General features: G+C 47.9%; 1 protein-coding gene across 4 annotated transcripts in view; it reads right to left on the reverse strand.

The window, feature by feature from the left end:
* LOC119703208 (UDP-glucuronosyltransferase 1A1-like) overlaps positions 1-18,091 on the reverse strand; it is a 57,005-nt gene extending 38,914 nt beyond the window's left edge. The window contains exon 1 of one of the 4 annotated variants that reach the window (XM_038142695.1): positions 17,095-18,091. In XM_038142695.1, the coding sequence (XP_037998623.1) occupies positions 17,095-17,943 (849 nt within the window). In that variant the 5' untranslated portion in view covers positions 17,944-18,091. Of the gene's footprint in view, positions 1-4,071; positions 4,996-7,851; positions 11,464-11,527; positions 12,426-17,094 lie in introns of those variants that run through there. The other 3 variants (XM_038142687.1, XM_038142686.1, XM_038142694.1) reach the window with 3 other exon arrangements.
* Positions 18,092-18,708: the final 617 nt, after the last annotated feature.

The following is an 18,708-nucleotide window of genomic DNA, read 5'->3' on the forward strand; positions in this document are numbered from 1 at the left end:
TAATAAAGGACATTGCTGCAGAATATTTCACACAGCCTCTCTCCTCTCGTCTTTTCCTGGTCTTCCGAATGCCTGCTGCATGCCCCAGCCAGCCTAGCAAGCCCAAGAGCTGAAATCACTGATGAGCTGAGAATCACAAAAGCTGAATATCACTAAAGGCTTCCAAAGGCTCGGGGGGACGGGCTCTCCTCGGAGCTGAGCTATCCGGCTTTGATGCAGCTCCTGGGAACACCCCGTGGCCCAGCCAGCAGCATTAAAAATGCCAGATAAATGCCATGTGGTCTGAGCTGTCCGTAAACGTTCTTGGGACGAAGGAAGGCAGATCTGGGCACTGAGCAGCCTGCAAATCCGAACTGCAGGGAAATCCTCGGAGAAAGAAAACAGACAGGACTGAGAGATGCAGAGCCAGGATTTGTCCGCACGGTACAAGAGGATCCGTGAGAACTTTGTAGATACTGCATCAGATCCTCGCTGCGCAGCAGACTGCCACAGGAGGAGGTGTAGAGGTTGGAGATGAGCCAGACTTTTTCAAGGAGAGCAGCAATTCTTTGACAAAAAGGTTTTCTTTCAAAAGGATAATTCCCAAGGGAGCGCACACATGCTCTCAGCTTGTCCCTGCATAACCACACTGGATACCTTTTGAGGCTGTGATATGCAGATGCCTCAGTGCTGGAGTTCACTTCTGGTGCCATGGTGACAATTTGGTGGCCTTTCTGGCTGAGGGCCACCAGCAGCAAGCGCAGGCTGAGCCAGTGACTCTCATCCATGGGCACCACCAGCAGCTTCCCACCACGAGCCGAGCACAACAGGGATAGAAAAAGCAGAATCCACACAGAGGCTGAGGAGCTGTATTTACCCACAGGAGCCATGTTCCCAGAAATCCAAATTCGGCTCATCTGCCTCGACCTAGCAGCTTTTAAATACAGCCACAGCTCCCTGCCAGATTCCCACATTCCCTGTCAACGACCCGGCTTTTCCAGCAGAACCATTCACTGGTAACCATTGAAGGCATTGATGAATCATTTAAGTGATTAATGAATTTGGGTGGGGCAGAACTGGGCTTGGTAAGTGGGGCTCCCTTCGGCCTCAATCTGTGCTGATTGATGCTAGATTGAAAATAAAATCAGCCTTTGCCAACATAAAATCCCAATAATAGTGCTGGCACTTGGAAGTAACCAGGCTTGCTGAAAGCAGGTTTTAAAATACTTTATTTGTTTCATTCTTTTTGAGAAGGATTTTGCAGCTGTTCTGAAATGCTTGGCGAGTTCATGTTTAAAATTATAACAGTGTGCGCCCCTATACAGCACAATATCTATGTAAACCCTTAGGAAGAGGCTCTGGGATTTACATAAAGCTCAGCACTGGAGCCAGGAACACCACCAGGTATGAATTTAATCCACTGGAGAAGCAGAGGATTTGTATCAGTAGAGGAAAACCACTGGGTTGATGCTGTCACATACTCTATTAATTGTTCTCACCCTGATCTATTTCTCTCCATAATTTTCTCCTTCTGGGAGAGAAAGGAAGAAATCAGGAGCGAATAGTCAGTATTTCTGCAATAAATATTGCTGCTGGACTATGACCTCTGCCCCTGGGGGAAAAATTTAAAAAAAAAAAAAAAAAAAAAAGAAGCGAGGGAGCCTTGCCCTCAGAGAAGAGTTTGGTTCCGCACTGGAGCTGCTCCATGGCTTTGCCTGCAGGCAGGATGTCTTGCTGCTTTCCCAGAGGATCTGCCTGCCTTTGTTCCTGAGGAGCTGTTATGCAGCTCTGATGGACAGAAGAGACAGGAAAAAGCACTGCCCTGATAAAAGGGGGGCTTGGTAACAATTTGAAAGAGACTTTCGTGAAAAAGCAGAGCAACAGAAACAAACAACTCAATGAAGCTGAACTAGGGAAGTTCAAGGAGTGAAGCAAAGCCCGAGGGTAGGGAAAGTTGGCTCTGGGGAAGGTGTGAAAAGCAAATCTCTTGTGAAGTTTCTCTCATTCATGTTCACAAAAGCCTGTGAAGTTGAGGGAAGAATAAGAGTGGTGCTAGGCCGAATCCATTCTAAGGGCTTTGGAAAGGCTGTCAAGTGAAAAAAGTTCGAGGGAAGAAGAGAGGAGAGTTTGTCGATTTTTAAGTAATGTTCACAAAGATAAAACTTTTTAGGAAACCAAATGATGTATTGCTGAGAGAGCAGCATGACACCAAGCACAGATCCATCACTGCTGAAGAGAGTTCCCTTCTCCTTTATTCCTCTTCCACTTAATCCCTGGCTTCACATGAGACCATTCCACTGACTGCACAAGCAAGTAAGAATACACATCACATGCAGCAAGAAGCTAATGTACATCCTGAGCACTAGGGAGCTAATCAAGGGCTTTTTAGTCCACAGATTCCCCAGCAACAACCCATCAAAATTTCCCCATCCTAACTGGATGTGTCCTAAAATAGCAGCTGAGATTTCAGCTGGTTTTCATGGAAGCTGTTGGACCAAAACCTTCTCCACAAAATATGAGCCTATGACTCAAAAATTGCTGGTATATAACAGAGAACATGAAGCTCTTGCACATGACCCAGTGAGGTATTTTTCTGACTAGATAAGCAGCTAGTGGTCTTGAAGAAATATTCCCCTTCCTTCTACTTGAGGAAAAAAAATTATTGGAAGAGCTGTTATAATTCACCAGCCCATTTTGGCATTAATTCCTGCCTGAGAGCTCCTGTGCCTGATTTCAGCTGGAATTAAACACAGTATAGCATGTGATGCCATCAACAAGCAAAATCCACATGTTGGGCAGACCTAAAGAAAGGAGCTGGAATCACATCTTGTGCTTCTGGCCTGTTTTTTATCTGGATTGGCTGTACAGAAAGTCTTAAACTAAATAATATCCTTAGTGTAATAAATGTATTAAAATTTTGTACTCAAATAAATATATTTGTCACGCTTCAGGGTCCAATACAGAAAAGCACCCAGACCTTTAGAAATCTTTCACAGGAATCAGGAAACCGGTTACCTCCTCAGAATGTAGCTTCCACAGGTGTTCACTGGATAGAAATCCAAATTAGCAAGTGAAGGGGAAACCTGCTCCTATGGAAATTCTAAGCAAGTCTCCCAGCACCTGGCCCATAATGACCACAGATAACCGAAGACAGTGTAGTTCCTGTAGTTCCCCTAAACCAACTAGCTATGAATACCCCGTTCCAGGAAATCAACTAGCATGTGAATGCCCGGTTCCTGTAACCCTGATTTTACATGTATGCCTTCCCCGGACGCGTGTTGTGTATTCCAAGGTAGCTTTGTTCAAGTAGGAGACAGGAGTCTGCAACAACCGGAGGGAGGACAAAGGAACTGTATGAATATTCGAGTGACTCTCCGGACCCTGCTCTGTCTGCTCAAGAGATAGGATTCTTCTAACACCGGAGGACCGTATGAATATTCGCTGACAGAGAAAGGAACAAGAGAAAATTGGCTCCAGGCAAGAAAAATAGTATGAAACCTGGACTCACTTGAATGGACTTTGTGAACTCACCAGTTCTGATGCGTCAGGGGGTCAGAGCTGCGTTCACCCAGAGTCGAGTCCTGGGCTTGGCCCTGGTCCTTTGATTCGTGGCTGGCAAAAACTGCGATCCGATACGCGAAATAAATTCTATTTCTTTTTGTTAACCTATAATTTGGCTCTCGCAAATTATTGATTTGGCCTATTTTGGTTTTTACCTATAACATTAGGTAGAATTCCAGAATGGTTTGGATTGAAAACAACCTTAAAGCTCATCCCATTCCACTTCCTGCGCCATGGGCAGAGACACCTTCCACTATCCCAGGTTGCTCCAAGCCTCATCCAGTCTGGCCTGGGACACATCCAGGAGCAAGGCAGCCACAGCTTCCCTGGACAACCTGTGCCAGGGCCTCACCATCCGCACCTGGCCCCCTGTCAGCTCTGAAGGGTGTGGTGCTTGTTTCCAGCTCCTGTTTTATGTGCAAACGAGGAGCTGAGGGACTGAGGATTCCCAATGGGAGAGAGCCAGGTGCCTGCTTGGAGGAAGGCCTTCCCAATTGCAATAGCAAAGGGCATCAAGGCAAGGAACATTACCTTAGGCAGTGGTTTCTTCTTAGCACAGTTGATCCCCCCCACAAAGACCATGTTGGGCATCACTGGCCTGACGTACTCGAACACAAAGTCAAACCTCAGGATCCAAATGGCAGCAGGGTTGACGAGGTCCATCAGGGACACATCCCTCTGCAGAACTTCTGCGGAAAGCTTCAGTGCTTCTGCATAGAAACCGTTGCAGTAGTCAAGCTCCAGGAGAGAAATCAGAGCGTTTTCCACCCTCTGGAAAAAAGTCATGCGGTCTGAGTTGAAGCTGAAGAGTCTTGGGATGTAGGACAGAGGGCTTGGGCACTGTGGGGCTGCAAAGTGCAGGTTGCAAGGGAATCCCCTCATGAAGAACACAAAGGGAAGGGACAGATGATGAGCTAGGATGGTCCCACACATGAGGATAGGATCCGTCAGGATGGCATCAAAGCCGCTCTGCTCGAGGAACCTCAGGGTCTCCTGGTTGTGGAACAGGTCCTTGCACTGCCCAAATAGGAGGCCTGCAGTGTGCACCGAGGCGTTGTACATGGCCAGGGCATTGAGGGGGAAAGGCTTCTGCGTCAGGTGCACGGCGAGGTATTCCTGGAAGGCGTTATCCAGCTCTTCCACGGTCTGGCTCACAGGGTACGTGACCACCGTGTAGGCCTGTGTGGTCTTCAACAGCCAGCTCACCTCAGGAACCAGCACGACCACCTCGTGTCCTCTCTCGCTCAGCTTCTCCACCACTTCCTGCATGCTCAGCCAGTGGCTTCCCACCATGGGCACCACCAGGAGCTTCCCTCCGTCTGAGAGGCCGGGCAGGAGGAGGAGGATGGAAATCCAGGCACAGCAAAGCCTCAAAGCCATGTTGCTGTGCTCGGAGTAGGGGACGTGGAGGAGATTTCTCCTGCAGGTTGTAGCCAGAAAATGCTTTGGAAAGCAACTGCTGGTTGGATTTGTTGCACTGTGCTCTTTGATGTTCCTGGTGTTAATGATTCACTGCTTTGGATTGTGGGTAGTTTATTTTGCCTTTACCCTCCTTACTTGGAAAGCCAAGATTTGGTGACCTTTTCCATGCTGAGTCACTGGAGTTCCTCGATGTTCCATGAGCTCCTCACCGTGCTGCTTGGATCCCTCAGGACTCCGCATCTTTGTTGTGTCTTGTGTTCCACCTCGGCCAGGACCAGAGCCTCTCCAAGTGGGACATGCATCCTCAGATGATTCCTCCAGGGATGGAGCCGGAGAGCCTCAGGACAAGGCTCAGGGCTCTTGTGAGCTGGCAGGAATCTCCTCAGTGCCAGAGACAGCACAAAGAGGTGCTGAGAGGTGCTGACCTTTCTCTGTGTAGCCCAAGCTCTTTACAGAGTTGTTTCCCAGCCTGGGAGGTGGCCCCTGGGTAGCTGAACACTCCTCCCCACCTGGATTCAGAGCAGCACTAAATGAGTTTTCCCATCCACGGGAGGCTCAGGTTTCAGACCTGACTCAGCAAAGGAGCAGGTTCAGCACAGACGTGATTTCCCCAGCGTCACAGCATTGCCACTGATGGCAAAATTAGAATATTGCACCCCAGCATATTCGGAGCCGTGCAGCCTCCATCCCTCAGGCACACAGGTTCTCTCCTCTCCCTTCACGCCACGGTCAGTGCACCACAATGAACTGCATCTTGTTTTCCTCATACCAGCCTTATTTATTTCTTTTTCCTCTTTTACCAATGTCTTGAATTATTTCTCTTGGGAAGGTGGCAGAGAGCAGTTTTATGCCAGGATGGCTTTCCAGAAAACCTGATTTGTGAGCGTCAGAGTAGAGGGCAGAAGCTCTGAGGTAAAAGAGACTAAAACACTCTCTGAATCTTCTATTCTAAACTGCAAAGGGAAAACAGCATAGCAACAAGCACCGCAAGTGTTCAGATTTTTATAAAGCACACTCGGAACTGGACATTGGGAAGCTGACCATTTTAGAAAAGGGAATTTTCTCAGAAAGAGAAGTTAATTTCTGTATTTTGTGGTGGCACCCCAGCTGTTTGCTGAAGCGGGATCAGGAGAGGGCTGGCAGGGAAACGGCCTGCCCTGCCCTCCCTCCTGCTGCAGGGTGAATTTTCCAGCCAAACCTTCAGCGTGAGGAGTGGGTGCAAAGGCAGTCCCAGGACGGCTGAAGTTAATCAATACCTCGGTGTTTGTGACCTGGTCAGAGGCTCCCTCAGTTGGCCTGGTTATCCCAGGTTATCCCAGGCAGGAATTCTGGAATGTGCTGGGTTCAAGGCAGTATGAGATCAAAGTTGCTCCCTGCTGACACCTGAGCCAAGGGACAGTGGGAAGGCCGGATTTGGGTGAAAAGGCACAAATTTGGGGGCAGCCCTGTCCAGGGAGGGGTACCCGAGCTGGGGAAGGGAATAAAAACTCTCCTGAGCTGAGGGAACTGGGGGTGTTTGTGGAGAAAAGGAGGCTCAGGGGGAACCTTGTTGTGCTCTACATCTCCCTGACCGGAGCTGCGGTGGGATCGGGCTGTCTTGCTGTGTCCCAAGGGAAAGGATGAGAGGAAATGGCCTCAAGTTGTGCCAGGGTAGGTTCAGAGTGGGTATTAGGAAACAAAAAATCACTGGAAGAATGGCTAAGCATAGGAATACTTTGCCCGGGGAGGGGGTGGAGTCGCCATCTCTGAAGTGTCCAGGAGGAGCCTGGATGTGGCACTTGGGGACGTGGTTTAGGGGTGACGATGGCCGTGCTGGGATGAGGCCTGGACTGGGTGATCCGGGAGGTCTTTTCCAAGGGGGATGATTCTGTCAGGTGCAGGCTGGGCCATCCCAGGCTCAGGAATGATTAGGGAATACTCAGGAGGAAATCATTAGGGTGGCTACAACATGCCGGCCAAGGCCGGAAGAAATCCATGACTGGAGATCCCAAACGACCTCTTATAAATCCATGAACAGAGATCCGCAAGCCCCTCTTATAAACCCATGGCAGGAGATCCCAAACCCTCTAAAAAATCCAGTCAGAGATGCCCAAACTGCTAGAATAAATTAATGAAAGGAAATCCCAAATCCCTTTTAATAAAACCATGACAATAGATCCCTGAGCCCCTCTAATGAATCCATGAAAGGTGATTCCCAAACCCCTGTCATAAAGCCATGATTGAAGGTCCCAAAATCTTTTATTTAACCCATGGCAGGAGATCCAATACCCGCCAAATATATCCATCAAAATAGAACCCTAAACTCTTCTAACAAATCCAGAAAGAGATCACCAAACTGCTCTAATAAAGCCCCGAAAAGAGAGCCCCAAACCTTCCTAATAAATTCGTGCCAGGAGATCCCAAAACCTTTCTAATAAAGGCATGGCAGGATATCCCAAATCCCTGTAATAAATCCACGACAGAAAACAACTGTTTGAGAGAGGGAGCTGGTCTTTGTAGAATGCCAGGATGGTTTGTGTTGGAAGGTATTGTAAGGCTCATCCCATTCCACCCCATGGCATGGCTAGGGACACTTTCCACTATCCCAGGTCGCTCCAAGCTCTGTCCAGTCTGGCCTGGGACACATCCAGGAGCAATTTTCTACCACAGCCACAGCTTCTCTGGACAACCTGTGCCAGGGCCTCACCATCCTCACAGGAAAGAATTTCTTCCCAATATCCCCTCTAATCCTTTCCTCTGGCAGCTGAAAGCCACTGCCCTTGTGCCAACACCTCGGGCTCTTGTAAATAGTCTCCCTCCAAGAGAGAGATGAGATACATCCCTCTCAAATACCTCACTTGGACCGTGCAGGTGTGTGAGTGCCACAACCTCTCCTAGCCGGCCACTGACCTGAGCTAACGGCTTCTTCTTCTCTCCACAGTGGATGCCTCCAATGAAAACCATGTTGGGCATGATGGGCATGGGATACTCAAAGACAAAGTCGATTCTCCTCAGCCAGATGGATCCGTGACTTAAAATCTCCGTCATTGTCATCGGTTTTTGGAGGAACTCTGAGGCCAACTCCTCAAATTGAGAATAGGCAATATTGCAGATGAAGGACTCGGAGAGGGCAATCAGGAAGTTCTTGACCCTCTCGGAGAAGGTCATGTGGTCGGTGTTTTCCGAGAACATGCGTGGGACGTAGGACGGCGGGTCCGGGCCCTGAGCCGCGCGGACCTCCAAGGCGCACGGAACCACCCGCAGGAAGAAAACACTGGGGATGGAGAAGTGCAGGGCAAGGATCTGCCCACAAGGCGACACCGGATCCGTGAGTAGGGCATCAAAGTGACTGTCTCCAAGGTACTTCAGCAGCTCTTGGTTGTACAGCAAGGACTTGCAGGAAGCATGGAAGATGGTCCCGCTCTGCCGGTACTCCAGCAAAAGCTTCCAGAATCTCACCAGGAAAGGATCTTGGCTGAAGGATTTTGCACTGAGGGAGCGTACATGTTCTTCCACGTCCTCCTTCTTCAATGGCACAGGGTAAGTTTTCAGTTCGTAGACATCCGAGGAATCGATCAGGATTTTGTTGTCCGGTGCGATGACCACGATTTCGTGCCCTCTCTTGCTCAGCTCAGTCAGCACTTTTTTCATGCTGAGCCAGTGGCTGCCCTCCATGGGGATCACCAGGAGCCTCCCAGTGGCAGCCGGGCTCAGGAGGCACAGGAAGGGCAGAAGCAGTGCCACCAGCATGGTGTGGGCCGTGCAGAGTGGAAGCCTGGCACCAGAGAGGCCAGGAGAGCTCTGCCAGCTTTTGTAGCTGCGCTCCACCTCTGCCCTTTTGAGTCTCCTCCCATTTCGGGTCATCAGAACTTTGCGCCAATGTCACAGAAATCAATAAAAGATTAGGAAGGATTCAGGGCAGGTTTGGATTTCAAAGGTGGCTTTGCGTGAGTCAAGAAAGGTGTGTCACCTTCACACATGCCAAGCTGAGGTTCTTGGCTCAATGCCTCCTTCTTCCCTCCGCAGGACCCCGGCTGTGTGGCACTTCTTGCCACCAGCCCAGCACGCCCAAGGTCTGATGGCAAAATGCAGGGAAAATCCATGAAAAAATGCACCCACAGAGTTTGTGGGCAGAAACACTGCTGAGCCCACATGGGAAGACTGTGCCTACCAAGAGAGCACGGAAAGGACTCTTTTCCATCGCTGCCACTGAAGGCTGACGGAGTTGTCACAGGCTGAGGCAATTTGGCATTTTTAAAAGCACTTTCTTCCCTGAAGAAGCTGACGCAAGTAGTACAGTGAAACATAACTTCCAGTAAGGATTGATATGAGAAATCAGTGTAACAGTACCTGGGGTTTGGGTTTGATTTTTTCTCAATAGCCAAAACCCGCGGGCACCCGTGAGAAAAAATGATTTTCCTTAATGCAAACTTGCATTTTTTTGGAAGAGAACCAGCCAGCAGAAAATCTTTCCTCATCTCTGCATGGAAATTTCAGCTAACCCCTTATCCTATCAGGTATAAAAGAAGTTGCAAAAGAGCATTTCAGCCTTGTACCCCAGATAACAAAGACCAACAACACCTCTCTAGTGCACAAAGTCATGAATCGTTCACGGGCAGTGTGGGGTCAGTTCAGGACCAGTGTTGGGTCGTTCAGGACCTCAAGCCTGTGTCCAGGTCCTTCTTGGTTATAAAGTGCTGGGGTTTAATGTTGGCGATAACCTCTCGTTAAAGCCTATAAGCAGGTGAATACGGGAAACAATTTCCTTCTCCGGGGCACTCTGGGCATTAAAATCATGTTGGATTTTTTTCCCCCATTCAGTTTCTGCAGGTTCCTTCCCAAGCCTGGTGGGAAATCTTGGACTTTGCTGAGTACCTGCCCTCCAAAAGGAGCAGCAGCAGCTCCATCCCTCACGCTGATCCCATCTTGGTAGTTTACAGCATGGATTGACTTAATGGGAATTCTCAAACAGCTCAGAGGATGGAGATGCACAGAAGACAGGCCATAACCTCAGACAAGGCTGCCAAATGAACACGGGAAGGTTGGAACACAAAAGCCCAAATGGGAATTTACGGGAGATATCCACACCCAGGACAGCTTTCAACCTAATTCCATAATCTAGAAGAGAAGGGGAGGATGGAACTGGAGGAGGATTTCTTTTGGGGCTTAGATTTTGACACCTTGACAATAAAGGCAGATGGAAAGGAATCAATCTAGTGGATGGCTGTGGTAGAAAATAGGCAAACTCCTCAGTCCTATAACTTTCCCTGTGGATGAAAGGAGAGGGGATAAATGGACGGTGCACGAGACAGCTGGGAGAGGAGGAGAGCAAAGTCCTTCAGTTCAGCAAAGGAGACTGTCATTTGCATAAAAGCTACATGTCACTTCAATTGTCCTGATTAAGTCTGGTAAGGCTTTAGGTTTGGCAGGATGTGATATGATCTTGTTATAGATAGAATAAAATTCGTGCTCAAAGAAATTATAACACTTGAGAAATAGATATAAAGCACATATATATATAGATACGTTAAAATCATGCTTCGGGGTATAACACAGAAGGGTACCTGGAATCCTAAAAATCCTACTCAGGAATTGGGACATCGGTTTCTTCATCACATTGCAACTTCCACAGGTGTCCTCTGAATAGAAACTTTAATTTGCAAGTAAAGGGGGACTTCTTCCCTAGAAATTCTTAACGGATCTCAGGACATCCGAGCCATCACCGGCCCGTAGTGATCCCAGATAAACCGGAGACGGTGTGGTTCCAGTAAACTGTCTTGTGTGACTACCGAGTTCCCTTGAGCCTAACTAACATGTGAAAGAGAATTCCCGTAATAAACCTAACATGTAAAAAGGGGATTCCCGTAACCGCCATTACACATGTGTTTGTTCCCGGACACGGAATGTGTATCCCGAGGCAGCTATTGTCTAAGCCAGAGACAGAAGTCTATAAACACCGGACCGAGAACAAGGGAACACATGAATATTCCAGAGACTCCGGATTCGGCGCTGTTTACCCATCTGAAAGGATTCTCCAAACAACGAAGGACCATCGGAATACTCGTCAACAAAGAAAAGGACAAAGGAAAAGTAGCTTCAGGCAAGAAAAGGGGTATAAAACCTGGACTGACTTGGACAGACTTTGTGAACTCACCAGTTCTGACGCACCAGTGGGTCAGAGCTGCGTTCACCCAGAGTCGAGACCCGGGCTCGACCCTGTTCCTTTGATTTTTGGCTGACAAATTTAATGATCCGATTGGCAAAATAAATGATATTTTTGCTGCCCCGTAATTTGGCTCCCGCAAATTATTTGATTTGGCATAATTTGGCTATTTATCTATAACAAGCTGAAGGCTGGATATTAGGAAATAACATTTCTGCATCATGCAGGATTTCAATCTTTAAACACCAAGCTGTTACCAGTCAGGGTTCGAGGTGCGGATGTGAGTGACATCCCTTGCCCAGGGTGGCAGGGGGTTTGGAAGGAGATAATCTTTAAGGTCCCTTTCAACCCAAAGCATTCTGCCATTCTATGGTACATGTATACTTTGCCTTCTCCGTCTAAAAGCAAAAGAAAATTTTGTACCTGAGACAGTTTTTTCTTCTGAACACAGTTAATCCCTCCGATAAAAGCCATGTTTGGCATCACTGGTCTCGGGAACTCAAACACAAAATCGTATCTCATCAGCCAGAAGGATGCACGGCTCAGGAGTTCTGTCACTGTCACTTTCTTTTGGAAAACCTCATATGCAAGCTCTTCAAAGTTGTCGTAGATAGGCTTACAGTAGAAGAGCTCCAGCAGGTCGACCAGCATGTTCTTCACCCGTTGGGAAAAGGTCATGCTGTCTGAATGATCCAGGAATAGCCTGGGGACAAAGGAAGCAGGCCTTGGACACTGGGTAGCAGCAGAATCCATTCCACAGGGAAAGCCCCGCAGGAAGTAGACAGAAGGAAGGGAAAGATACTCGGCCACCAGGGGCCCACACATCAGGATGGGATCTGTGAAAATCACGTCGAATTTGCTCTCTTTCAAGTACTGCATCAGCTCCTCGTTCTGCAGAAGGCTCTTACAGTTGGTGAAGAAGACCGAGGAGATTTCTATTGTGCTTCGATACGAGGTCAGAACAACATTCAAAACAGACTGTTCAATAAAATGGGCGTTAACGAAGGCCTTGAGCATTTCATCCAAGTATTCCTCTGTGTAAGGGATTGGATAGGCTTGGACTGTGTAATTCTGAGGCTCCTCTGACTTCATATAGAGACTGGTGGAGGGTACAAGCACAACAACCTCGTGTCCCTTTTGCTGCAGTTTCTCCACTACTGGGCGCATGCTGAGCCAGTGACTTCCATCCTGAGGTACCACCAGGATCTTTCCACCTTCAGCCAGGATTAAAGACAGCGTCAAGAGGAGAAGTATCCAGGTACCTCGGTAAAAAAGAGCCATTTTGTTGGGAGTGAACCAGAGGGTTCTGCTCCCGAGGGATCCACGCACTCCTTTATACGATGGTGCCTGCAGACTAAGCAGGGAATTCATTGGCTACAGAAATTAATATTTAACTTCCCAAGAGGGTTGTGATTAGCCTGTGATTTTGCCTGTGTTTCTGGAAGGCTAGGGAAGCCGTGCCCTTAGGAATATCGTTTGTACCTCCTGTTAATGTTTAAGCCTGGAAGCCTGTCAGCAATAAGACACTGTCAGCCCTGAGTCTGTGACACCAAGAGCAGGGATGTCATGTTGTAACAATAATCGTGGTTAAAACCATTGACGTGGTAAATACACGGTGAGAAAATAATAAAAATACACCCAGCAGAATGGATGCAACTCCATTCCTGAGGACACGAGGCTGATGTTGAACTCCCACCCCCTGGAAGCAGCCCAACCTGCACCTCTTACAAAGGTGTCGCGGCCACCAGGATGTACCAGGCAATCCCAAATCTGAGGAGAACCATCCCATTTGGCTTTTTTCCTCCTGGCACTACAGCAAAATGTGGACTAATGGACGGGTTCAGGGCAAACAAAGGGAAAGCAGGCCGGCACGGGGACACCAAGTAGGAGTTTTGGTCTTTGGTTGCTGTCTTGAAAAGCCTTTCCATGTATTGTGAGCAAGACAAAATCGAGGAGAAGGTGCGGCACCTCCCACTAATCCCGCTGCAGGAATGTTTTGTCTTTGTGCAAGTCAAAGCAGTGCCAGAGCAAAGCCTTTTGCACGGTGCTAAGGAAGGAGTCCTTGCGAGGAGAAGCTGCCATCAGCACAACGGCACAGACTGAAAGCAGGACACTGAACGGGTTTACAAATAATTGTCATTAAATGCAGGAAATCTGGATGCAAAGACATCATTGCAACTGCTGTGACAAGAGCTGACCAAATTAACTTGGAAGCTGCTGCTTGGTGTGTTTCAGGTCTGGACTCAATTGGATTTTCAATGGCAGCAGCAGCTGGCTGACAACAGCCAATGCAAGTTCATTTCCCTTGACTATAACAGAAAAAGTCTCTTGAAAGGATGGTCACACTTTCTTATGGAGTCCACAGGCTCCCTACTTTTGGTACCAGACCATCTGAGCAAAAACTGTGGGACAAGTGAGGCAGCAAGAGGAAGGGCGAGAGAAATGAGAGAGAAAGGCAGGACAAAGAAAGAAAGAAAGGATGAAGTTCTTAGATTAGCACAGGATCAGCTGAGGTCAGATTTAAGGTGAGTCGTTGTTATGGAGAAAATTAACAGCCAGGCTCATTTTTCAGATAAGCAACAGCTAAGTTTGTATGTGTTTGTTTTTGATGAGCAGTAGCAAAGGGCACCTTTGTCAGCTCTGAAGGGTGTGGTGCTTGTTTCCAGCTCCTGTTTTATGTGCAAACGAGGAGCTGAGGATTCCCAGGTGCCTGCTTGGAGGAAAGCCTTCCCCATTGCAATAGCAAAGGGCATCAAGGCTCGCGTGAACCAGGACTGTAGGTTTGTTTTCCTCTCAGAAGTGATAAAGCTTGTGTGGGTTATTCCAGGGAATCTCTTGGAGCTGGCAGGGAGTAATGGAGCAGCTCTGCAGGATTTGAGCCCCTCACCCTGCCATTGCTTCAGCTCCAAGAGGCGCTCAAACTTTCTCAAGCGGTTCACCTGTGAGTGGCACTGGCTATGATGTGTGGTTTGTTTTTTTTTTGTGAGTGGCACTAAGGAAAGAGAGCAGCAAACAGAAACCTCAGCACCACTAAAACTACAGCCAAAGTGTAGGTTTCAGCCTGGAATGCTGGTTTCATCCGCTGGATTTGCTTCCTTGCTGTGAGGTGAGATTGCTGACCCACTTAGGCTCTGGGTGCTGCAAGCAGGAAAAGGTTGCTCAACCCCAAGAGTGGGGGGGTGATGCCCAGAGAATCTGTGCATCCCTGGAAGTGTCCAAGGCCAGGTTGGACGGGGCTTGGAGCAACCTGGGATAGTGGGAGGTGTGGCTGCCCATGGCAGGGGGTGGAATGGGAAGAGTTTTAAAATTCATTCCAACCCAAACCTGCCTGTGCTTCTATGTCATTTGATGTCCCTGGTTCCTGGATGATGGATCAGGCTTATCCATGGAGGAGTCCTTGCGTAACTGAACCCAGACCCTTTTTCTGGTGCTAAGCAGCATCTGGGAAATGCAGGTTGGTGGCTGCTGACAGGAACCTGCCTGATTCCCCCTCAGGTTTTTTTCTTTTAACACTCTGGAGATACACTAGCTTTAGAGGAAAAACAACCCATAAAAGCAGTTACATGAGTTGGAAAGGAATAGAAATTTTTGTGAGAGCAAGAAGCAAATCATAGAACACAGATCATTTCCAGGGCGGCTGTTTCCTAAGCCATGAATAGAAACCCTGGGAAAATCAAGAGGGTTTTAAAGCAGGATCTCTGCTCTTAAGTCCTGTGCTGGTGAGAAAAAGGTGTTTATTCAGTTACACTGTGTCTTTACTTGAGTAGCTACCTACTTAACCTGGGGTTAATTTAATGTTTTCAGTTGACCAGTTGTTTAACTAAGTCCTGGGAGGTTTAGGTGAGAAAAAACCAGAGAGACCTTTGAGAGATGGCTGTAGCTTAAATTCCTATGATTTGGTTTAATCAAATCATAGTACCTTTGGTTTTCTAAGCTGGCCAAAAAAGCAGCTTTGCATTAACTTTGGCTAAAGATGAGATTGTCACCTGAGTGTCTTCTCAGGGCTCACAGTTTGAGTTGATTTGCAGTGTCACCATGCCAGCCTTCAGGTACTTCTTAGAGCCAAGATATTGGCTCTGATTCCTGCAAGCCTTGTGTTAAGCTTCCAGACATTTGAGGAGTGGGAAACGTGGGATTTCTCTGCCTGTTAATGAAGGTGTAACTGCTGCTGAGACACATCCCCATGCAAAGTGCAGGTCGAGAGGAAATCAGCCTGAGGCAGTTGATCAAGGTGTAAATGCAGTTTGTGTTCCCCCAGGCCCAGCCCTGTGGTCTCTTGTTCTCCCACAACCTCTTTGATGATCCTTACACAATTTAGGATTGGATTCCCAGCTGGATAAGGTAAGCAGGGCCTGTTCTGCACAAGCCTGAGCTCCTTCAGCTCAGAGCAGCTCCTCCATGGCACCACATCAGATCCAGCAGAGAGGAGCTCTTATCTGGAATGAGACCACCGTGCCCCATTCTTCTGCCTGTGGAAAACTGTGGAAGTGGTGTAACAAAAAGGCCTGTGGATTCCTTGTCTGAGGAGGAATCTGCAATTTGAATCTCTTCTTCTCTCTCCCTCTCCCAGTAATCCTTTTTCTTTTCATACCTGTTGAGCAATGGGTTTAATACGCTTTGGGGAACTATTTATTCTTCCCACAGGATTATGTTTCTGAACAGTAATGACCAGCCCAGGGCTTTACTGGTGTGTGTGAACAGGCAGATTCCATTACCCACTATGATTCACTTTACTCTTGTTTACACTCGGCTGCTGGGCACTGTTCAAAATGAAATAGGAGGAATTCCTCTGCAGTCTGTAGAGAATGTAGCTAGAAAAGAGACTGAAGAAAGCAGAATTGCAGAAGATTTTTCCAGGTGTGGAACTTGTGATTTTCACCTAACAGGAGTGTGAAGACAGGGGCTGGCAGGGATAAAATGAGAGCAAGAGGTCTCTACCCTTGTAGCAAAGTTATGAACTCTTTGCAGCTCTGAGACGTTCAGGATATAAAAGTAAAGACTTATTCTGTGGAACCAGCAAGAATTTGCCTCTTAAATCTCCAACTGGTGTCCCTCTTGTCGGCCTAACGAGATAGAATGGCTTAGATATAATTGTATCCTAATATTCCGTTTTAAAATATTATTTTTGCCTTGTTTATCAAGTTTAGAGGGCTCTCCATCAGCCTGTCAAAGAGCATAAAAGAAATCTGAAAGAAGAAAGAAAAATCCCACCCCTCCAGCTCAAAGACATTGTGCAGAGATATTGCGTGACCGCAATTCAGAGGTGAGGGAGCAATTTCCTAGGAAAGAGATTTGTGTCCTGCTTTGTGCCTGGAAAGAATTGTCCAGTGTTACCATTTTAGAGATTGCATGTTAACTGTCAAATAGACTTAGATTTCTAGATTAGCTTTAAGACCCTGCAGAACAATTCTGGTAAAAGCAGATGGCAAGATATGAGAACTTATCTGAGCTCTGCATTCAAGTGTCTTTCACCCAATCCACGACTGTAAGATTCTTTCTTGCCATTTCAATGCGACATTTATATTTCAACCCCCAAACAGGAGTAACCTAATACAGACAGCCAGTTTGGAAAGAATTTGTCATGAAATTACAACTAAAGTGAATAAACTGATGCTGCTGAGCCCGGAGTTAAAAACAAAAAATGACTCTTGGGTTGTTGATCAGATAAAAGAAATACATGTCAGATGCCATTAAAATGAAATCAAAACTGGATCTGGTTGGTGGTTAAGACACATTCACTGAGGACAGTAATTTCCATTTGTCAGATGAAATCCCTTTTTGGTTTTTCTTCTTACAAAACCCTCATTATTCAAATAAGTCTCTATCAAGGTTGTTTGATTTCAGCCTATGGGAAACAGATACGCAAACCTGGATGAATTAAATTATTACCACAAATTAAAAAAAATAACAAACAATACTGATAAACTTCCTCAAACAATAGAAAGACTTTTCATTGGGAATTGTACAATTTGTCGATGAAGGAACATTACCTTGGGCAGTGGTTTCTTCTTAGCACAGTTGATCCCCCCCACAAAGACCATGTTGGGCATCACTGGCCTGACGTACTCGAACACAAAGTCAAACCTCAGGATCCAAATGGCAGCAGGGTTGATGAGGTCCATCAGGGACACATCCCTCTGCAGAACTTCTGAGGAAAGCTTAAGCGCTTCTGCATAGAAGCCATTGCAGTAGTCAAGCTCCAGGAGTAAAATCAGGGCATTTTCCACCCTCTGGAAAAAAGTCATGCGGTCTGAGTTGAAGCTGAAGAGTCTTGGGATGTAGGACGGAGGGCTTGGGCACTGTGGGGCTGCAAAGTGCAGGTTGCATCCAAATCCCCTCATGAAGAACACAAAGGGAAGAGAGAGATGGTGGGCAAGCATTGTCCCACACATGAAGGCCGGATCCGTCAGGATGGCATCAAAGCCACTCTGGTTGAGGAACCTCAGGGTCTCCTGGCTGCGGAACAGGTCCTTGCACTGCCCAAAGAAGGTGCTGAAAACATGCACCGAGGCGTTGTACATGGCCAGGGCATTGAGGGGGAAAGGCTTCTGCGTCAGGTGCACGGCGAGGTATTCCTGGAAGGCGTTATCCAGGTCTTCCAGGGTCTGGCTCACAGGGTACGTGACTACCTTGTAGGCCTGTGTGGTCTCCATCTGCCAGCTGACCTCGGGAAGCAGCACCACCACTTCATGTCCTTTCTCGCTCAGCTTCTCCACCACTTCCTGCATGCTCAGCCAGTGGCTTCCCACCATGGGCACCACCAGGAGCTTCCCTCCGTCTGAGAGGCCGGGCAGGAGGAGGAGGATGGAAATCCAGGCACAGCACAGCCTCAAAGCCATGTTGCTGTGCTCGGAGTAGGGGATGTGGAGGAGATTTCTCCTGCAGGTTGTAGCCTGAAGAGGCTTTGGAAAGCAGCTGCTGGTTGGATTTGTTGCACTGTGCTCTTTGATGTTCCTGGTGTTAATGATTCACTGCTTTGGATTGTGGGTAGTTTATTTTGCCTTTATCCTCCTTACTTGGAAAGCCAAGATTTGGTGACCTTTTCCATGCTGAGTCACTGGAGTTCCTCGATGTTCCATGAGCTCCTCACCGTGCTGCTTGGATCTCTCAGGACTCTGCATCTTTGTTGTGTCTTGTGTTCCACCTCGGCCAGGACCAGAGCCTCTCCAAGTTGGACGCGCATCCTCAGATGATTCCTCCAGGGATGGAGCCAGAGACCCTCAGGACAAGGCTCAGGGCTCTTGTGAGCTGGCAGCAATTTCCTCAGTGCCAGAGACACCACAAAGAGGTGCTGACCTCTCTCTGTGTAGCCCAAGCTCTTTACAGAGTTGTTTCCCAGCCTGGGAGGTGGCCCCTGGGAAGCTGAACACTCCTCCCCGCCAGGATTCAGAGCAGCCCTGAATGAGTTTTCCCATCCACGGGAGGCTCAGGTTTCAGACCTGACTCAGCAAAGGAGCAGGTTCAGCACAGACGTGATTTCCCCAGCGTCACAGCATTGCCACTGATGGCAAAATTAGAATATTGCACCCCAGGATGTTCGGAGCCATGCAGCCTCCATCCCTCAGGCACACAGGTTCTCTCCTCTCCCTTCACGCCACGCTCAG

This window comes from Motacilla alba, chromosome 7 (assembly GCF_015832195.1).
Source record: "Motacilla alba alba isolate MOTALB_02 chromosome 7, Motacilla_alba_V1.0_pri, whole genome shotgun sequence".
Classification (NCBI taxonomy): domain Eukaryota; kingdom Metazoa; phylum Chordata; class Aves; order Passeriformes; family Motacillidae; genus Motacilla; species Motacilla alba.